The following is a 15,838-nucleotide window of genomic DNA, read 5'->3' as shown; positions in this document are numbered from 1 at the left end:
GACAAGGAGTGTGTGTGAGGATGGCCCCTGGCTCCTGCCCAGAGGGTGTAGACCCGGTGTTAGAGATGGAGCCTGGAGGCCTAGATGCCACCAGACAACCCTCACAGGCTGAGTTTATCCCATCACAGGCTTTAATCTCATTTCGGACCGCGGGCCGTTTAAAAGGCAGGAGCCTTGGGAAGCACATCAGAGCCACCATCACTGACAGCCAAGCCCCACAGCAGCTCAGCGTTGGGCCAGGATCACCTAGCGTGAACGTCTGTGTCCGTGAGGAGAATGGCATCTCAAGACGAACCAGCCAGGAACGGTCCGGGGGCAGGAAACTTCACGCTTCGATCTCGCGGAGGACCCGTCAACCAGGAGGGAGAGGAGGCGGAGGAGGTCGGCTTCCCCAGCCCTGGGCTCATCTCATTGAACAACGGCAGCCACGGGCACGGGACGGTGGAGCTGCGGGGCATCTTTTGGTCTTTCTGCTCGTGGCTGCAGCCAGACAAGCACAGTAAGCAGGAGATGATTTACCAACTGTCAGTGGAGCAGTTCGTGCTCAACAGGCCCAGCAGCGAGAGGGCCGCCTGGCAGGAAAAGTGGGAGTCCAGTGGCAGAGACATGGAGGCGTTCATAGAGCACCTGGGGGATGAGGAACTGAGGTCCCCTAGCATGGTCCATGTCAGCATGGAGGAGCAGGAAGCCCTGTTCTCAGAGAACATGCCCATAGGACAGGTCCTGGCCCACCTCCAGGAGCAGCGCTCAGCAGCCGCCGCCAGGGGGACCCCCTCCCCGACTCCCCCAGAGACACCCCGACCAGCAGCACCAGGAGATGCAGATGAAGATGGCGACAACCTTTCCAGTCCAGACCACCAACCCCCCTTTATGCTCATCCCGGAGGAAGAGAGTCCTCAGGGCCCCGCAGAGAGCAAAGTGTCCGGGGAGAGTCCACGCAGCTCCGGTTCAGCAAGTCCGGGCGCCCCCACTGCCCAGGAAGAGCCTCCCCGGGAGGAGGCGCCCCGGGAGGTGGGGGGCGCCCGGAAGCTGTACCGGTGCGACCAGTGTCCCCAGGTTTTCAGGTACCTCTGTCGGTTCCAGCTGCACCAGAGGAGGCACAACAACGAGCGGCCCTTCGCTTGCGCCACGTGCGGCAAAGGCTTCTTCCAGGCCTCGGACCTGCGCGTGCACGAGCTGATCCACGCGAAGGAGAAGCCCTTCCGCTGCAGCCGCTGCGACCGCGCCTTCAGCCACCGGACCAACCTGCTGGCGCACGAGCGCATCCACACGGGCGCCAAGCCCTACGCGTGCGCTCAGTGCGGGAGGACCTACCGCCAGGCCTCCACCTACCACCGCCACCTGCGGATGCACCAGAGGAAGGCCTCCGAATCTGGGGCCTCCACGCCCGGGGACACCACGTCCGGGGGCTCCACGTTCAGAGACTCTATGCCCAGGGACTCCGTGCCCAGGGCCTCCATATCCAGGGCCTCCACGCCCGGAGCTTCCTCCCTGTAATGTGTGTGTGTAGATATATTTATTTTATGTTATTTACTTTGTTTTATACTTTTGTTGATTTCAGGGAGGAAGGGAGAGGGAGAGAAACATCAATGACGAGAGAGTCATTGATCACCTGCTTCCTGCATGCCCCCCACTGGGGATGAAGCCCACAACCCCGGGAATGTGCCCGAGAAAGTGGCTGACACGTTTCTAATGACCAATAGTTGTTGAATAAATAAAAGTGTATTGTTTATTTCTTAAAATCCAGAAATGCGTCTGAAGTGGTGTGGAAAGGGGCTCCCACGTGACTAGTGATATGGGCTGCAGGAGGTGCAGCAAGTAAACAAAGCTTGATCAGGTGCATGTAATTGAGTAGATTCAAAACCCATGAGAACATTGTAAACATCTTGGCCACACCCTTACTTTGCCTCATGGAATCTGGCTATAAAGTAAAGACTCGGTTTGCAGGCTAAAAAAAAAAAAAAAGATAATACCTCTGGTTTGAGTGATGAATCATGATCTGTGTAAACTAAACTTGATGTCTCATGTTTTTTGAAAGATACTTTCATTCCCAGCCTCCCTTGCAGCTACCAGTAACTATTTGACCCAATTCTGTAAAACACTGTGAAAGAAATAAAATGTTAGAGTAGTGCTGCCTGGTGCTGTTACTGGAGAAATCAGTGAGTACAATTTCCCCGACATTAGTGGAAGTGGAGTTCTAGTGATATCTTTAGAAAGTGAATTTTCTAAGACTGCCACAGGAGAATGAATGGATTTTATTTGCATTGAATTACATCCCTTGGTGTGTAAAATCCCATTGTCTGCAACCCAGTCCTGGAAAATGTACAGCTGGGGGCTTAATAGAGCTAAAAGCAGGAGCAGTGTCCAGAGTCTCTGTTTTCATGGTGAAGTTGAGTCCAATGTAGCATCAGGCTAGATTCAGTCCATCAGTCCATTGTGTGGGTCCCTTATAGCTGTTGGCCACATGGGCAAGTGCAAGGGAGTACGCCCCCTGCAACAGCAGACCCAGGAGTACAGGCAAGCAGGAGAGGTGAAAGCAAGAGAGAGAAAAGTCCCTTTGTCCAGATCTTCCCACATTTGCAGTGGCCACACCTATTTTGGCCTCTGACTTGTTCCCAGATATGACTGACAGCTACTCATCTTCCTACATCACCCAGACTCATCTATTGTCCAGCCCCTCCCCACAGTGATCTGTAGGGAACAGACTCAGAGAACAGACTGTAGCTTTCTGGCAAAGCTATATAAATGGCATGTCTACATTATTTAGTGTTCCCTTTATTTATTTCCTGTTATTTAATAACCAAGTTATAACAGTATCAGTAACATCTTTTCTTCTTTCTCATTTATGAAACTGTTGTGATGCTGTGCCCACTCCAGAGGTGAGGAAAAAGCATTCCAGAAGAGATGAGACATAAATGTTAAGTAGAAACTATCAGAGTAAAGAGGGTAGGGAATAGGAGTCTAGGCAGAAAGAATATTCTACATAAATGCCCAAAGGCAAGAAACAGTATGGAAGCTTAAAGAAAATATAAGAAACTTAGTATGACCAAATTATAAAGCATAATGCTGGGAATAGTAAAAAATAAATTGGAGAGATAGGCAATGATCAGATCATGAAGGGCACTGTAAGCCACACAAAGGAGTTTATATTTTATATTTTTAAAAGAAAAAAATCAATGAGAGCTTCTGAAAGCTTTTAATTAGAGAAGTGATTAGGTTAAGACCTGAGAGGGACATACATGGGACATTGTTAGGGTCTGCGGAAACATTGAAATTACTATTATAATAATTTTGTTCAATGATAACAGTAGTAATGGAGAGAATTGGATGGAATGTACAAATAGTTAGAAAGCAAAATAAATAGAAGCCTGACAGTGAATAAATGTAGGGGAAAAGACAAAAATTAGGATTACCTCCCAATTGCTTGTTCTGGCAACTGTGTAGATGTAAGTGATGTCAATCACTGCAAGAGGGAAGGCAGGGCGCAGACCGGGTTCAAGGGGAATTTGAAGTTTTGTGAGCCCTCCAAGGAGAGATAGAAGTCTGAGACTCGAGAGTGAGATTGGAATGGACACAAGCATTGAAGCCTGGATAGGTTCAATGAATTTTTGGACAATAGGGAGAATTTTAGTGTGACTAAGGCAGAAATGTGGAAGAATCCTGAAATAGCCCATGATTTAAAGTAACAGGTCTCACTTTACTGTGAGTGAAATGCATTCAGAGAAACAAGGCAGATTCTTGGACTCCACCATTAGGAGATTTCTCCCTAGGATGCCAGGCCTGGGATAAAAAATCTGCATATTTAATAGGAATCCTATTCTAATAATTATTAAGCATACAAATGAACTAAGAATCATACTTGGAGAAATACTGTCCCAAGTAGATCCTGGGAAAGGATCTGGGGTGTTTATCTAAGGCGTCCCTTGAGATAAACTTTAACCGTGCAGGTGTGGGACATTCAAGTAGTTACTAGCAAAGAGGCTACTCTACGCAAGCAGAACCAAGGGCAGGCCTAGGACCGAAAAGACCAGAAGCTTTAATTTTAATTTTAAGCTTATGCAAAATAATTCAATTAACTGCTGGAGTAATTACACCACATGAAACATATGCAGCTGCAAATCACACAGCACTTTATTACTCACACAGTTCCTGGTGCTGCCGGTATAGGCTTATTGGGGATCCCAGTAGTGCTGTCCTCTGGGATCCAGCAGCTGGGCTGGTCCGGTCCGGATACGGGGGGCTAGCGTTCCTCACCCAAGAGCTCGGTTGCATCTCAAAAGGGAGGTACTGGCTGTACTTCTGGCTGAGAGAGGAGCGTGGAGCAGCATCACTTGCCAAACTGACAAGAGGACGTGCCTTTGTGGCTGTCTCAACAGGCGAGCACCGTTCTGGTCAGGACCCCCATTTTTAAAGCCTGTACCGCACCCTCAGCAGTTCAGGTGGCTATCAATGAATTACGTCAGTGCACACATGTTAATCTCAAACAGGGCAAGGGGCTACGTGTGGTTATCTAGGGAGAGTACATCACTCACTCAAATGGTTATCTTAGCAAGTCACTCTGAGTCAGAACTGAAGTTCAAATCCTTATCTATGAGGGACACATGCGGAATGTGGGCAGTGCGGAATGTGTCCTTAATATCACACTTTAAGTTTCAAGGAAAACATTTTAAAACCTTCTTAATATTTTTCAGGCATTTTTAAAGCATTTCTAAACATTTCTATATATTACTGCAACAAATACTGATTTAAGAGGGAAGACAAAGACATGGAAAAACTTAAGAGAGATAGAAAGAGAATCAAAATAGTGCAATCTAAGGAAAGGGTAGGGGCATTTTAGAAATCAGAGTCAATCAGCAGTACTAAAATTAGAACAGAGCTGTGTTGAATTTTGTTTTGGTAATCTAAACAAGATCGAAAACACTGTCAAATGCAAGGGGAGGAGCCCCAAATAAAAGAAGGAAGAGTTGGATGTTTTCTTGTATGTTTTTCTGACATTTAGTTGCCACTCACTAGTAGTTACTAATAAATCTTTAAAGTCCATTTTTTTCAAATATCCTATTTTTTTCCTCATAAACTTTTTAAATTTTATTGAAAATACTTCAAGTTTTTTCCTTTAATTATAAAATTAAGAATCACAAATATCAAAACTGAAAAGGACTGAAGAGTGGCAGAATATGCCACCCTAAAATATGTCTCTTTTAAATTGAATTATTTTGAGCTGATTATTTTGAGAAATAGCAGACACAGGAGGAATTCTGAAAATGAAGTAGAAGTTACTAGTTTGTAAGGAAAATTTACATTTATAAAGGAAGCCTCTGTGTGTAAGGGTGTGTGTGTGTGTTACATGCTGTTGGGTCCTCTGCCTCCTGGTGACCTTATGAATGAGTGATGTTCACAATGTTCTGTCAACAGCCCTGCTCAGCCCCCGCAGACTCCCACCTGCGGCTTCTATAAAGTCAATCTATCTTCATATTTGGTCTTCCTCTTTTCCTGTGCCTTCTATTTTTCCCAGCATCATTGTCTTTTCCAAAGAATCCTGCCTTCTCATGGGTTCCCAAAGGAGGAAATCTTCAATTTTGTCCAAGAAAAAAAGCACGATTCACTAGAAACACTTATCAATGGAAAAGGCACCAACTTAAATCTATATAACAAAGCTTACACTTGTTTACCATACTTTTCCTGGTCATCTCCCTGCAACTTGCCTCCCTCACACCCTCCCCACTTTTGCCTTTAACTAAACATGGTATTTAAGCCTGAATTCTAAACCACATCTGAGAGTCACTCATTTTTCCCTGGATTATTGTCCATGTATACAGGTTATACCTGTTAATAAACTTCTGTTTGTTTTCTCTTGGTAATCTCTCTTTTGTTACAGGGACACCAGGCCAAGAACTTAGGAAAATTATTTTTTCTTTCCCTACAGAATACAGGATTGATATTACAGATAGATGGCAGAAAATTATATATACTATTACTGAGAAAAGGGTATATAATTGGCATAGGGCATGCAAACTGATTATTTGATGAATTTTGATAAACAGATGGTGAACTTTAAATTTGGCCTCTGATTATAAAACAAAAATATTGACCTTGTGGAAAAGAATCCAAGGACATATAAGAATAACAAAATCAAAATCTAGTCTCAATAGACTCATATTCATGAAGTAAAGTCCATAAACTAAGGCATTAATATCATATGATATATCATATGAGGAAAAAAAGAAGCTATAAAGGAAATTATGAGACTTCCTACTTAAAAATAAATTAAGAAAGTACACAGAAAGTCAAATTTTTAAAAAGCAAATCTTTTTACTTATGAAACAAAACATCTAATAATGATGCATTAAAAAAAGTGCAGGGAAAAAAAGTGACAGAAAGGAGTTGTAAAATATAGTCCATTTGTATTAGAGATTAATTAATTTAAATCAAGTATATATAGGTGCTAAATTCTGATACCTGAAAGATAAAAGTAAAGTTATACAAGTTCCCTTTGTGCAAGTGAGGCAAATAACAATACCCTCCAGCATCTTCTCACTTTAGGAAGGAAAAAAGTAAGGAAAGAAGGACGGAAGGAGGAAGGAAGAAAGGATATTCTTCTAAGGTTGTCATTAGTCTGGAAGCTCTGCAACTGCTTTTTCACCACAAAAATTCAATTTCTAAATTTATAAATATAATTGTCTTTGAAAGATGTCTTGCCAATTGCTTTCATTTTTAATTTTTTATTATTATTTAAAATTTTCAATATTGGCACTATTGCAGATGTTGCCCATTTTCCTCCCATAAGTTCATCTCCACCCACCTCCACCTCTGCCTCCCTTATCCTTCACCACACTTGTAGCCAGGACAGTTTGGTGCACACAAGTGTTCTTCGTCATTATTTTACCATGCTACGTAAGTTCTAGTAAGAAATATACTTTCAATGTCATTCAGTTTTATGATTACCTTGAGTACATTTTATACTCTACTTCCAATTAATGTGTGGTTATTCCTGAGCCTGTATTATAACAAATACTTGTTCTTTGGTCAACTTTTCTTTAAATGCCAATCCACTAGAAACTTCCATTATTTGGCTGACAAAAAGTGGCAGGTTACCATGAGTTGACACCCCTTGTTTCATGACTCTAACACAGCAGGGTCATTCAGATTGGAATGATATTACAACAGCAATTGTTCTGGTCTCTCCCTTGTTATAGTCATTATCTTTGGTCATTTTATTTAAATGCATCATTTAATTTGGCAGCAAATTATACGACAGAATAAAAAGGACCTTGGCTGGGGGGGGGGGAGGGGAGTGAAAAAACATTCCCAAGTAAAACTGATTTAACATCAAATAACTTCAAGGTTAACTCGGCACAATGAGTTGCTAACTTTACCAAGAAGAACGCTGGCATAGCTAAATTGGGCCATTTAACCTTGTGGCTTAAAGAAAGGACTAGGTTGCTGAAGCCTTTAGGGCCTGTGTATAGGAAACGCAGCAATTATTTAGAAAAGGAAAAAAAACAAACAACTAGGTCATTTACAAAAATGTATTTCAAACATAGAAAATAGGGTCAAGTAGTGGTTAGGATTTTTAACATATTCTTAATTTAAGAAAATAGGCTTTGAAGTTAACATTAACTTTTACCTTTTTTCATTTTCTCCCCTTTAAAATTGAAGTAATGTAAATTTTAAAAACAAAGAAAGAAAAATATCACACATAACATATAAACATGTATTCCTCACAAACTGACCTATTATGTTGGCATGAATCCACAGTTTAAATTCTAAAAGCACATAACCAAAATTACCCCTTAAGTTCTTCCATCAGGAATTTATTCCTTGGCATTAACAAACCACTGTTTTCAAAATATCTGGGAGACTTGTCCTGGCCAGTGTGGCTCAGTTGGGCATCGTCCTATGCATCAAAGGTTACTGGTTCAATTCCTGGTCAGTGTACATGCCCAGGTTGCAGGCTCAATACCCAGGAGGGGGCATGCAGGAGGCAGCCAATTGATGTTGCACTCTCACATCAATGTTTCTCTCTTCTCCCTTCCTCTCTCTCTAAAAATCAATAAACTATTCTTTAAGAAATATATATCTGAAAGATTAAAGATATTCATAACTATCACTATATTCATATTTCAGTGTAAATGAATGAGGTGTTTCCATCCTCTTGTGGACAATAAGGAAGGTCAACCGGGAGGAAATGACACAAGACATCAATAAAACAGCCTTAGTGAGACTGATACCTTAGCAAGATGGAAATAGGGCTGCCAACAGACTTGGAAGTAGAGTGAAAGAATAAAAAACAAAACAGCTATTTTATAGTTTTGCCTAGAGGTTTCATAAACTTGGGTTCTAATAACTTCTTTATGTGTTTGATACTTGTGAAGTACCATCAAAGGTGCGAGTACATCTGCACTGAGTCTGCTGAGGGTCTAGAAATCACCCTGTACCTGAGAATGCCCCATTGAGCCACTTAAGAACATGTGAAAGAATTGGCATAGAAATTCTTTGCTAAACCTAATCTTTATCGAATCTAATTATATTTTGTGAATTAAAAAATTTAGTGATCTCTTGGGGTTAATTCAGTCTCTTTCAGGTTATGCCTCAGTTTTTCAGAATCCTTTCTTTCTCCTTAGGCTAGTTTCTAAGATGACATATTGTAAGGGTGTGCAAACTGTATCTGTAAATGGCCAGACAGTTTACTTTAGGTTTTATTTGCCATACAGTCTCTATTGCAACTACTCAACCCTGCTACTGTAGCAAGAAAGCAACAATAGACAAGATGTAAATAAATGAGTATGGCTGTGTTCTAATCAAACTTTATTTATGGATACTTTATATGAAATGCGATTTTTATATCATATTCAAGTGTTACAAAATATTCTGATTTTTTTCAACCATTCTTACAGAACATGCAACAGGCAATATTGGTCTATGAGCTACAAATTGCTGGCCCCTGGTATATTGCAGCTTAGATGACGTTGAGTACTGTGGGAGGGAGGCTTTCTAGCCTCAGTCTCACCATTGGGTGTGTCAGCTGGGGATCACTCACCCAGTGTTAGCCTGTTCTATGGCTCTGTCCTTGTGATCCTAAATTTCTCAGGTTGTCCTGATACCTTGCCAGTCCAAGTTGACTCAGCTTTCACTCTGCTCCCTGATTTTGAACACCCCTCAGAGTCACTGCCATATCTTTCATCTTAACAGTAGGTTCTTTTGTGGCCCTTAAGCCAGTGCCCATGCAGGAGCTAAAGCAGCATGCACATGTCAGCAAGAACTTCTCTCCAGCAGAGCGCACCACCACCATAGCGCACCACCACCATATTGACTGTGCTGAGCTGCTGCCTGTTGGCCAGAGGAGCCCTGGAACATCGGTTTCCTAGTGGAGTACCAAATGCTAAGCAAGGCCACAGCCCTCAGCCCTTAGTTTTCCTGTCTCCACGCGCAGTGAACTTCTTCCCCACTCTGGGGCTTTGAAGCATTGGAAGGTAGATCTCAAATTCCATCACCTTTCTCCCCAGCATCAAACTCTCCTCTCAGAGAGATCATTGTCCTTCTTTCCTTCCCTGATGCCATAATGGCGAACATAAAAAATCAGTTTATTCATAAAAAACAATTTATCAAAGTATTAAAATATCACACCGTTAATACGTAGATTTTCCATGGATAAAAATGAGGATGTTGAAAATTCTAGTTTAAAAAACACACACACACACAATAGCATAAACAAAGAACAAAGCAAACAGAAGTTTGTATACAAAAACATAGCTTTTATTCCAAAACATAATGCTTATTTTATTATTTGGTCCAGAAACCATTCTAGGATAAAGAACCAATTTACAAGGATGCAAAATAACCTTTATGTTAATTACTAACAGAGTTTTTCCTGATAGCATTGTACTCAGACAGTATATTTTATCATATACAAACTTGCATTACAGAAGCATTTTTAACACTGGGTTTTGTAATGAAAAAGAACAAAATCCATGTAAAGAAATTTTGTTAGTAGCATAGTTTTATTTCATATGGTCATGAATTAGTGAAACTAAAAAAGAAACTGGTAATAGTTTAGTAAATACACATTTATTTACTAAATGATCTCTCAACAAATATTTATGGAGTACTTACCATATGTCAAGCACTACTGTAGGGCCAGATATCATGTGGTGAACAAAACACTGTCAAGCAGGAGACAAACAATAAACAAGATAAATAAGTAAAATATATATCTGAATAAATGATGATATCTAAGAAGAATTTATAAAACAGAGAAAGGCCCTATGAAATATGAAGGTCAGCACTGAAATTCTAGGTAGTGGCAATGGAAGTTTTACTAAAAAGATGACTTTTGAATAAAATTATGAAGGAAGTAAGGGAACTAACTATCTATATATATAAAGAGCCAGGGTCCGTAACATCCATAAGGACCGAAGGCTTGACCTAACGCCCAGGCTGTGCTCGCAGCAGGCTTGTGTGGGGGGCAGCTGGCCAGGGGCTGAACTGCTGACCTCTTGGTACCTCCTCCCCCACAAGCTCCAATGGATCAGTGATGGTGAACAGGGGAATCCGTGTGGGTGGCAGGACGTTGGGTTATCACCAGCTCATCCCCGGCTGCTCTGGCTCAGGCCTGTGGGAAAGCGAATGCAGAGACTTCACCTCCATGCGCCTGTGCCTGGCTGGCCACTGATGGAAGGCGCAGCCCGCTTTCCCGCAACACCATGGCCGCTCCCCTGGCTGTCCCCACCCTACAGGGAGCGGTTAGGGGCGCCCCTAGGCAACACAATTGGGTGCACGGTTGATGGGGGAAAGCCAACAAAATAGGTAGGAAGGTCTTAAGGGTCTGCGGGGTTGAGGTGGTCGGCCAGAGTAGGTTTGGAGTGTGCTGGGGAAGGAAGAGGAAGGTCCGATTGGAAAACCGCTCAGCACAGTACCTTTCTCATTGTGAACCAGGACGGCACAGCCTCCCAGGGGCCATCGCATCCCATCCGATGGAAGTGCCGGGCAAAAAATCTCTGCTCAGTGGAGTCTCGCTCACATACCGGCCCCAGGAGGAGAACGCATGCGGCGTCGCCCTCCATCCTCGAAGTGAAGGGCCCTGAGAGGCACCTTCTCTCCCCGCACCCCGAGAGCTGCCCGCAGGGGCCGTGAGCTGTCCGGGCACCACCAGGGCGTGGGGCCTGATGGCGGGATGATCTCCTGGTCGGGCTGGCCGGCCGCCTCTGCGGGGGCGCCCAGGGAAGGTGCTGAGCTCCACTCAGCTGCTGGCCCGAGGGGTGGCAAGGCTGCAGCGGTTCTGCTTTCCCCCAACGGGGCAGCTTTCGCTTTTGATTCCCGCCGGAGTCTTCTTCCCACAGGACCCGGCCTGCCAGCCAGGGGCCCCACAGGCAGTGCGCCCCACCACTGCGGACCTGACCCAGGGGCTGTGCGCAGCAGGGGGCGCCTTGGAGCCGGAGGAGCCGCTGTGCTGCTTCCTGGATGGCATCAGCGTGGATGCGCTGGAGCAGCTGCTGTGGGCGTCCAGCCGCTTCCTGGTGGTGACACGGAGGTGAATGTCGTCCCTGAGCGGGTGGTGCTGGCTGTCTCTGCGCTAACTTAAATTACATTAGAGATTTCAGTTTTGGTTTGTTACGTTAGCTGAACCCATTGTGGTAATCATTTCACAATGTATGTAAACCAAACCATCGTGCAGTCTGCCTTAAACTTATACAGTGGTTATATCAATTATTTCTCAGTAAAGCTGGGAAAAATAAACAGTGCCTTAATAAATGGGAAAAAATGTGGTTATAGATGTAGTGAAATACATACACCATAACTAAAAGAAAACAAGTAGGGATACACACGTAATACATAGTATCATCTTGCGTGCTCAGTGCTTGCACATTCATCTATGAACCAGGAGGTCATGCATGGATTCCCTGTCAAGGCACCTGCCCTGGTTGTGGGCTCCATCCCCAGTAGGGGGTGTGTAGGATGCAGCTGCTCAATGATTCTTTCTCATCATTGATGTTATTATCTCCCTTCCTCTCCCTTCCTCTCTGATGTCAATACAAAATATATTAAAATAAATAAATAGTATCACCTCAAAAAGGTATTTGGATATATAAATTTACAAAAGACAAAAGGAAATACTTTGAAATGTTGACAGTGGTTAACCTGGGATAGTGGAGAGAAGTGGTTTCTTTTTCTTTATACTATTCTTTAAAATTTTCTACTAATGATCCTGTATTATTTTGATGAGGAGAAAAAATCTTCTAAAAATAACATTTAAGTAACTCCTTTTTCGTGTAAAATGCATTTTGCATCCATGTTCAGTGACCATCCACTTATCTTTGAGAAACTTAAAAAGTGCTCTGGGTTGTGAAATATCCTTTAAAATGCATTCTTGCACTCTAACAGCTCCTGAATGAGAATACTGGGCTTTCAAGATGCTGAGTCTGCTTGGAAAAAATAATGGGCCAGGGGCTGGGGGCAAGGCAGGGGATGGGGCGGATAAGGAACTTTGAAGAGAGGTATCCTGCTCAGGGTCCACAGCTCAGGTTGCATTTGAAGAATTCCTCATTGGAAGGCTGAGGTTTATAGTAAAGGTTCAGATTTGATAAACTTTAGACATGAGCCACAGCAAATTTTCTTTTAAAATGGTTTTTGCCTTTCTTATTGCAAAATCTATACTAATAAAAGAGTAATATGCTAATTAGACCAGGAGACCTTCCAGACATCCTTCTGGACAAAGGCATGGTCTCAGGGCTGAGGCAGAGGCAGTTAGGGGCAATCAGGCCAGCAGGAGAGAGCAGTTAGGGAGATCAGGCTGGCAGGGGAGGTCAATTAGGGGGATCAGGCCAGAAGGGAAGGGTAGTTGGGGGCAATCAGGCTGGCAGGGGAGGGCATTTGGGGGCAACCAGGCAGGCAGGCAGAGACAGTTAGGGGTGATCAGGCAGACAGGCAGAGAGGTTAGGGGCGATTAGGCAGGCAGGAAGAGGCAGTTAGGGGCAATCAGGCAGGCAGGCAGGTGAGCGGTTAAGAGCCAGCGGTCCCAGATTGTGAAAGGGTTGTTCTCTCAATCCCCACAGGGATCGGGCTAAATCAGCAGTCAGATATCCCCCACTGGGTCCCTGATTAGAGAGGGTGCAGGCTGGGCTGAGGGAACCCCAAGAGTCAGGGTCCATAACAACCAAGGCTCAACCGAACACTGGAAGTCAGTGCTGGGTCACTAGCACAGAGACCCAGCACTGACTGCCAAGGGGGCTACAGATCAGGCACAGAGAGAGGCCTGCAGAGAGAGAAGCAGGCTCTGATCCCCAGCCTCCATTGCAACTGTTGATCAGCCGTTGCCTTTCTCTTCCTCTCCCAGCTTCGCCAGCAGCCATGCCTCTGTTTCTCTCTGGGCCTCCTCAGGGGCTGCTGATCAGCTCTGCCTCTTTGATAAGGCCCAGAGATAGGCCCAGAGATGCTGACTGGCATAGAAACCAACCAATCAGAACCAAATCTGGGTGAAGTGCCAGGAGCCAATGGCTGCCTAGGAGGCGGAGCTTTTGACCCTGACTGGCAGAGAAACCGACCAATCAGAACCTAATCTGGGTGAACTGAGAAGGCAGAACCTAAGGTGGAGGCTGAGGAGGGGTTTTAAGGGAAACAGCTGTTTGGTTTAAGGTGTATGAAAGTGGTTCAATTTTTTAATGACTGGTTTGGCAATACAGTGCATATGGCTGGCTATAAGTCCAGATATAGGTATTATGTGTTTTTGTCTGCCAAGAGCATCTCCTCCTGCTAAAAAAGGCTCCCCCCTCCCCCCATTTAAGCAATCCTATCCTTTATAATCTATCTTTACTAATAAAAGGGTAATATGCTAATTAGAACAGGTCGACCGGCCATTTTCCACATGTCTGACTTCCTTTCGGACAAAGCCATGGTGGTGGGGGCTGAGGCAGAGGCAGTTAGGGGCTATCAGGCCAGCAGGGGAGGGCCATTGGGGGTGAGATCAGGCCAGCAGGGGAGGGCAGTTAGGGGCAACCAGGCCAGCAGGGGAGGGCAATTGGGGGTGAGATTAGGCTGGCAGGGGAGGGCAGTTAGGGGCAATCAGGCAGGCAGGCAGAGGCAGTTAGGGGCGATCAGGCAGGCAGGCAGGTGAGCCGTTAGAAGCCAGCAGTCCCAGATTGCAAGAGGGATGTCCAACCGCCGGTGTTGGCCCAATATCTGTGGGATCAGGCCTAAACCAGCAGTCAGACATCCCCCAAGGGGTCCCCTATTGGAAAGGGTGCAGGATGGGCTGAGGGAATGCTCCGTCCCCATGCATGAATTTTGTGCACCAGGCCACTAATCTGTATATATAAAAGGCTAAGCGACCATCAGACCTTTTGACTGACCAGACGGTGGCTATGATGTGCACTGACTACCAAGGGGCAGACGATCAATGCAGGAGCTGCTGAGCTGAGCTGTGGTCAATTTCTGGGGTGGGTCACCTGAGAACCAACCTCTCACAATCTGGAACCCCTTGGGGGATGTTGGAGAGCCAGTTTCAGCCCAATCCCCGCAGGCCAGGCCAAAGGACCCCACTGGTGCACGAATCTGTGCACCAGGCCTCTAGTGTCAATATAATAGGGAATAACATTTTAAGCTGTGAGAGCAGCTAGTACAGAGGACTGGTCTTTAAAATATATCAAATATGTATGAGAAAGGACAAGGAAGCCAGAGTGGCTGAGGTCTTAAAAGAGAGAAATGAAAGTTGAGAGGTCATATGAAAACAGATCACATCAAGAGAATTATAGTGAGGATGGAGGGTTTTACCCTGAATTAGAAAGACATGAAAAATTTGAGTGCAGAGTGACCTTATCTGATTATAATTTAAAAGGGTAACTCCAGCTACTGTGTTGATAATAGACTGTAGGAAGACAAGGTTAGAAACAGAGGCCTGCTGGGAGACTGTTACAAGAATTCAGGCAGTAGATGCTGAGGGCTTTGATTTGTGTGACATCAATAGATGTGATGAGAATGGTCAGATTTTGGATATATTTGAAGGTAAAGTCAAATACATTTTCCTGTGGATTTGGAAGTGAGGTTTAAGTGGAGAAAAAAAAAAAAGGATTGCATCTTTTGGTTTTGGACTGAGAAACTAGAAATAGGAGATTCTCCTTTATTGAGATAGCAGCAAACTGCTGGAGGAGCCAGCTTGGGGAGTATATCAGGAGCTCAGTTTCAGACATGGCAACTTTTAGAAGCTTATTAGACATGATGCACAGGTCAAGGGGGCAATTAGAGCTAAGGCAAGAAATGTGGGCCAGGTGTATAAGTATGTGAATCATCAGTAGACACAATGGAAATTATAGCCTGGAAACTAAATAAGATCAAGGAAGGAGAAACCAGCAAAAGAAATTGAGTAGTAGTGAACAATGTAGGAAGAAGGCTAGGTAAGTTGCTGGAAACCAAATGCAGACAGTACTTGAAGAAGTAGAGAGATATCCGATGTTGAGACTAGGTATCTATGTGCACAAGTCATTAGGACCTTCATATTTGCATCTTTTCCATGCCGTCGTTGGAGTAGCTGAGTTTAACTGTAGCTGATTATGTCTGATGACTCACTGAATGAGCATAAATACCTGAGCAGCAAGCTCAATGTAGTGGATGAGTGAAATTGCTAAGAAACTTTGCTACTAGGAAGGTTTTGGTTTAAGCTATTTAATACTATTAAACAAATATTTATGAAGTCCCTACCATTTTCAAGATGCCTGGAAATCAGAAAGAGAGGCAACCACTATCCTTCAGGAACTCTCTAATAAAATTTATTAAAGCTGACACACAAATAACTTAAATATAAAATGTAATGGGTATGAATCCCATTCCACAAAACTCAGGTGGACAAAAA

The 15,838-nt window shown here is 44.1% G+C and overlaps 2 protein-coding genes across 2 annotated transcripts; one reads left to right on the top strand and one right to left on the bottom strand.

Annotated features, from left to right (window-relative positions):
* The first annotated feature begins 510 nt into the window (after positions 1-510).
* On the top strand, positions 511-1,497 carry LOC118675677 (zinc finger and SCAN domain-containing protein 4-like). Its single transcript, XM_036348508.1, has one exon. The coding sequence runs from the start codon at positions 511-513 to the stop codon at positions 1,495-1,497; it is 987 nt and encodes a 328-aa protein (XP_036204401.1).
* Positions 1,498-9,991: 8,494 nt separating this feature from the next.
* LOC118675676 lies at positions 9,992-13,887 on the bottom strand. The gene is made up of 3 exons (XM_036348507.1): positions 13,849-13,887; positions 10,914-11,573; positions 9,992-10,160 (listed from the first exon to the last, which is right to left on the bottom strand). The coding sequence occupies exons 1-3, from the start codon at positions 13,885-13,887 to the stop codon at positions 10,107-10,109; spliced, it is 753 nt and encodes a 250-aa protein (XP_036204400.1). The 3' UTR covers positions 9,992-10,106.
* Between the last annotated feature and the right edge of the window lie 1,951 nt (positions 13,888-15,838).

Source organism: Myotis myotis, unplaced genomic scaffold, assembly GCF_014108235.1.
Source record: "Myotis myotis isolate mMyoMyo1 unplaced genomic scaffold, mMyoMyo1.p scaffold_m19_p_2, whole genome shotgun sequence".
Taxonomy (NCBI): Eukaryota; Metazoa; Chordata; class Mammalia; order Chiroptera; family Vespertilionidae; genus Myotis; species Myotis myotis.
This window is presented reverse-complemented; position numbering and strand designations above follow the sequence as displayed.

Excerpts from the sequence above, each read along its gene's own strand:
- LOC118675677 (XM_036348508.1), top strand. The coding sequence starts at position 511 with ATGATTTACCAACTGTCAGTGGAGCAGTTCGTGCTCAACAGGCCCAGC.
- LOC118675676 (XM_036348507.1), bottom strand. The coding sequence starts at position 13,887 with ATGGCTTTGTCCGAAAGGAAGTCAGACATGTGGAAAATG. Across the intron at positions 11,574-13,848 it reads AGTCAGACATGTGGAAAATG|TTAGCGCAGAGACAGCCAGC; the intron begins GCCGGTCGACCT and ends ATGTAATTTAAG. Across the intron at positions 10,161-10,913 it reads CCTGGTTCACAATGAGAAAG|TGTTTTGTTCACCACATGAT; the intron begins GTACTGTGCTGA and ends CCTGCTTGACAG.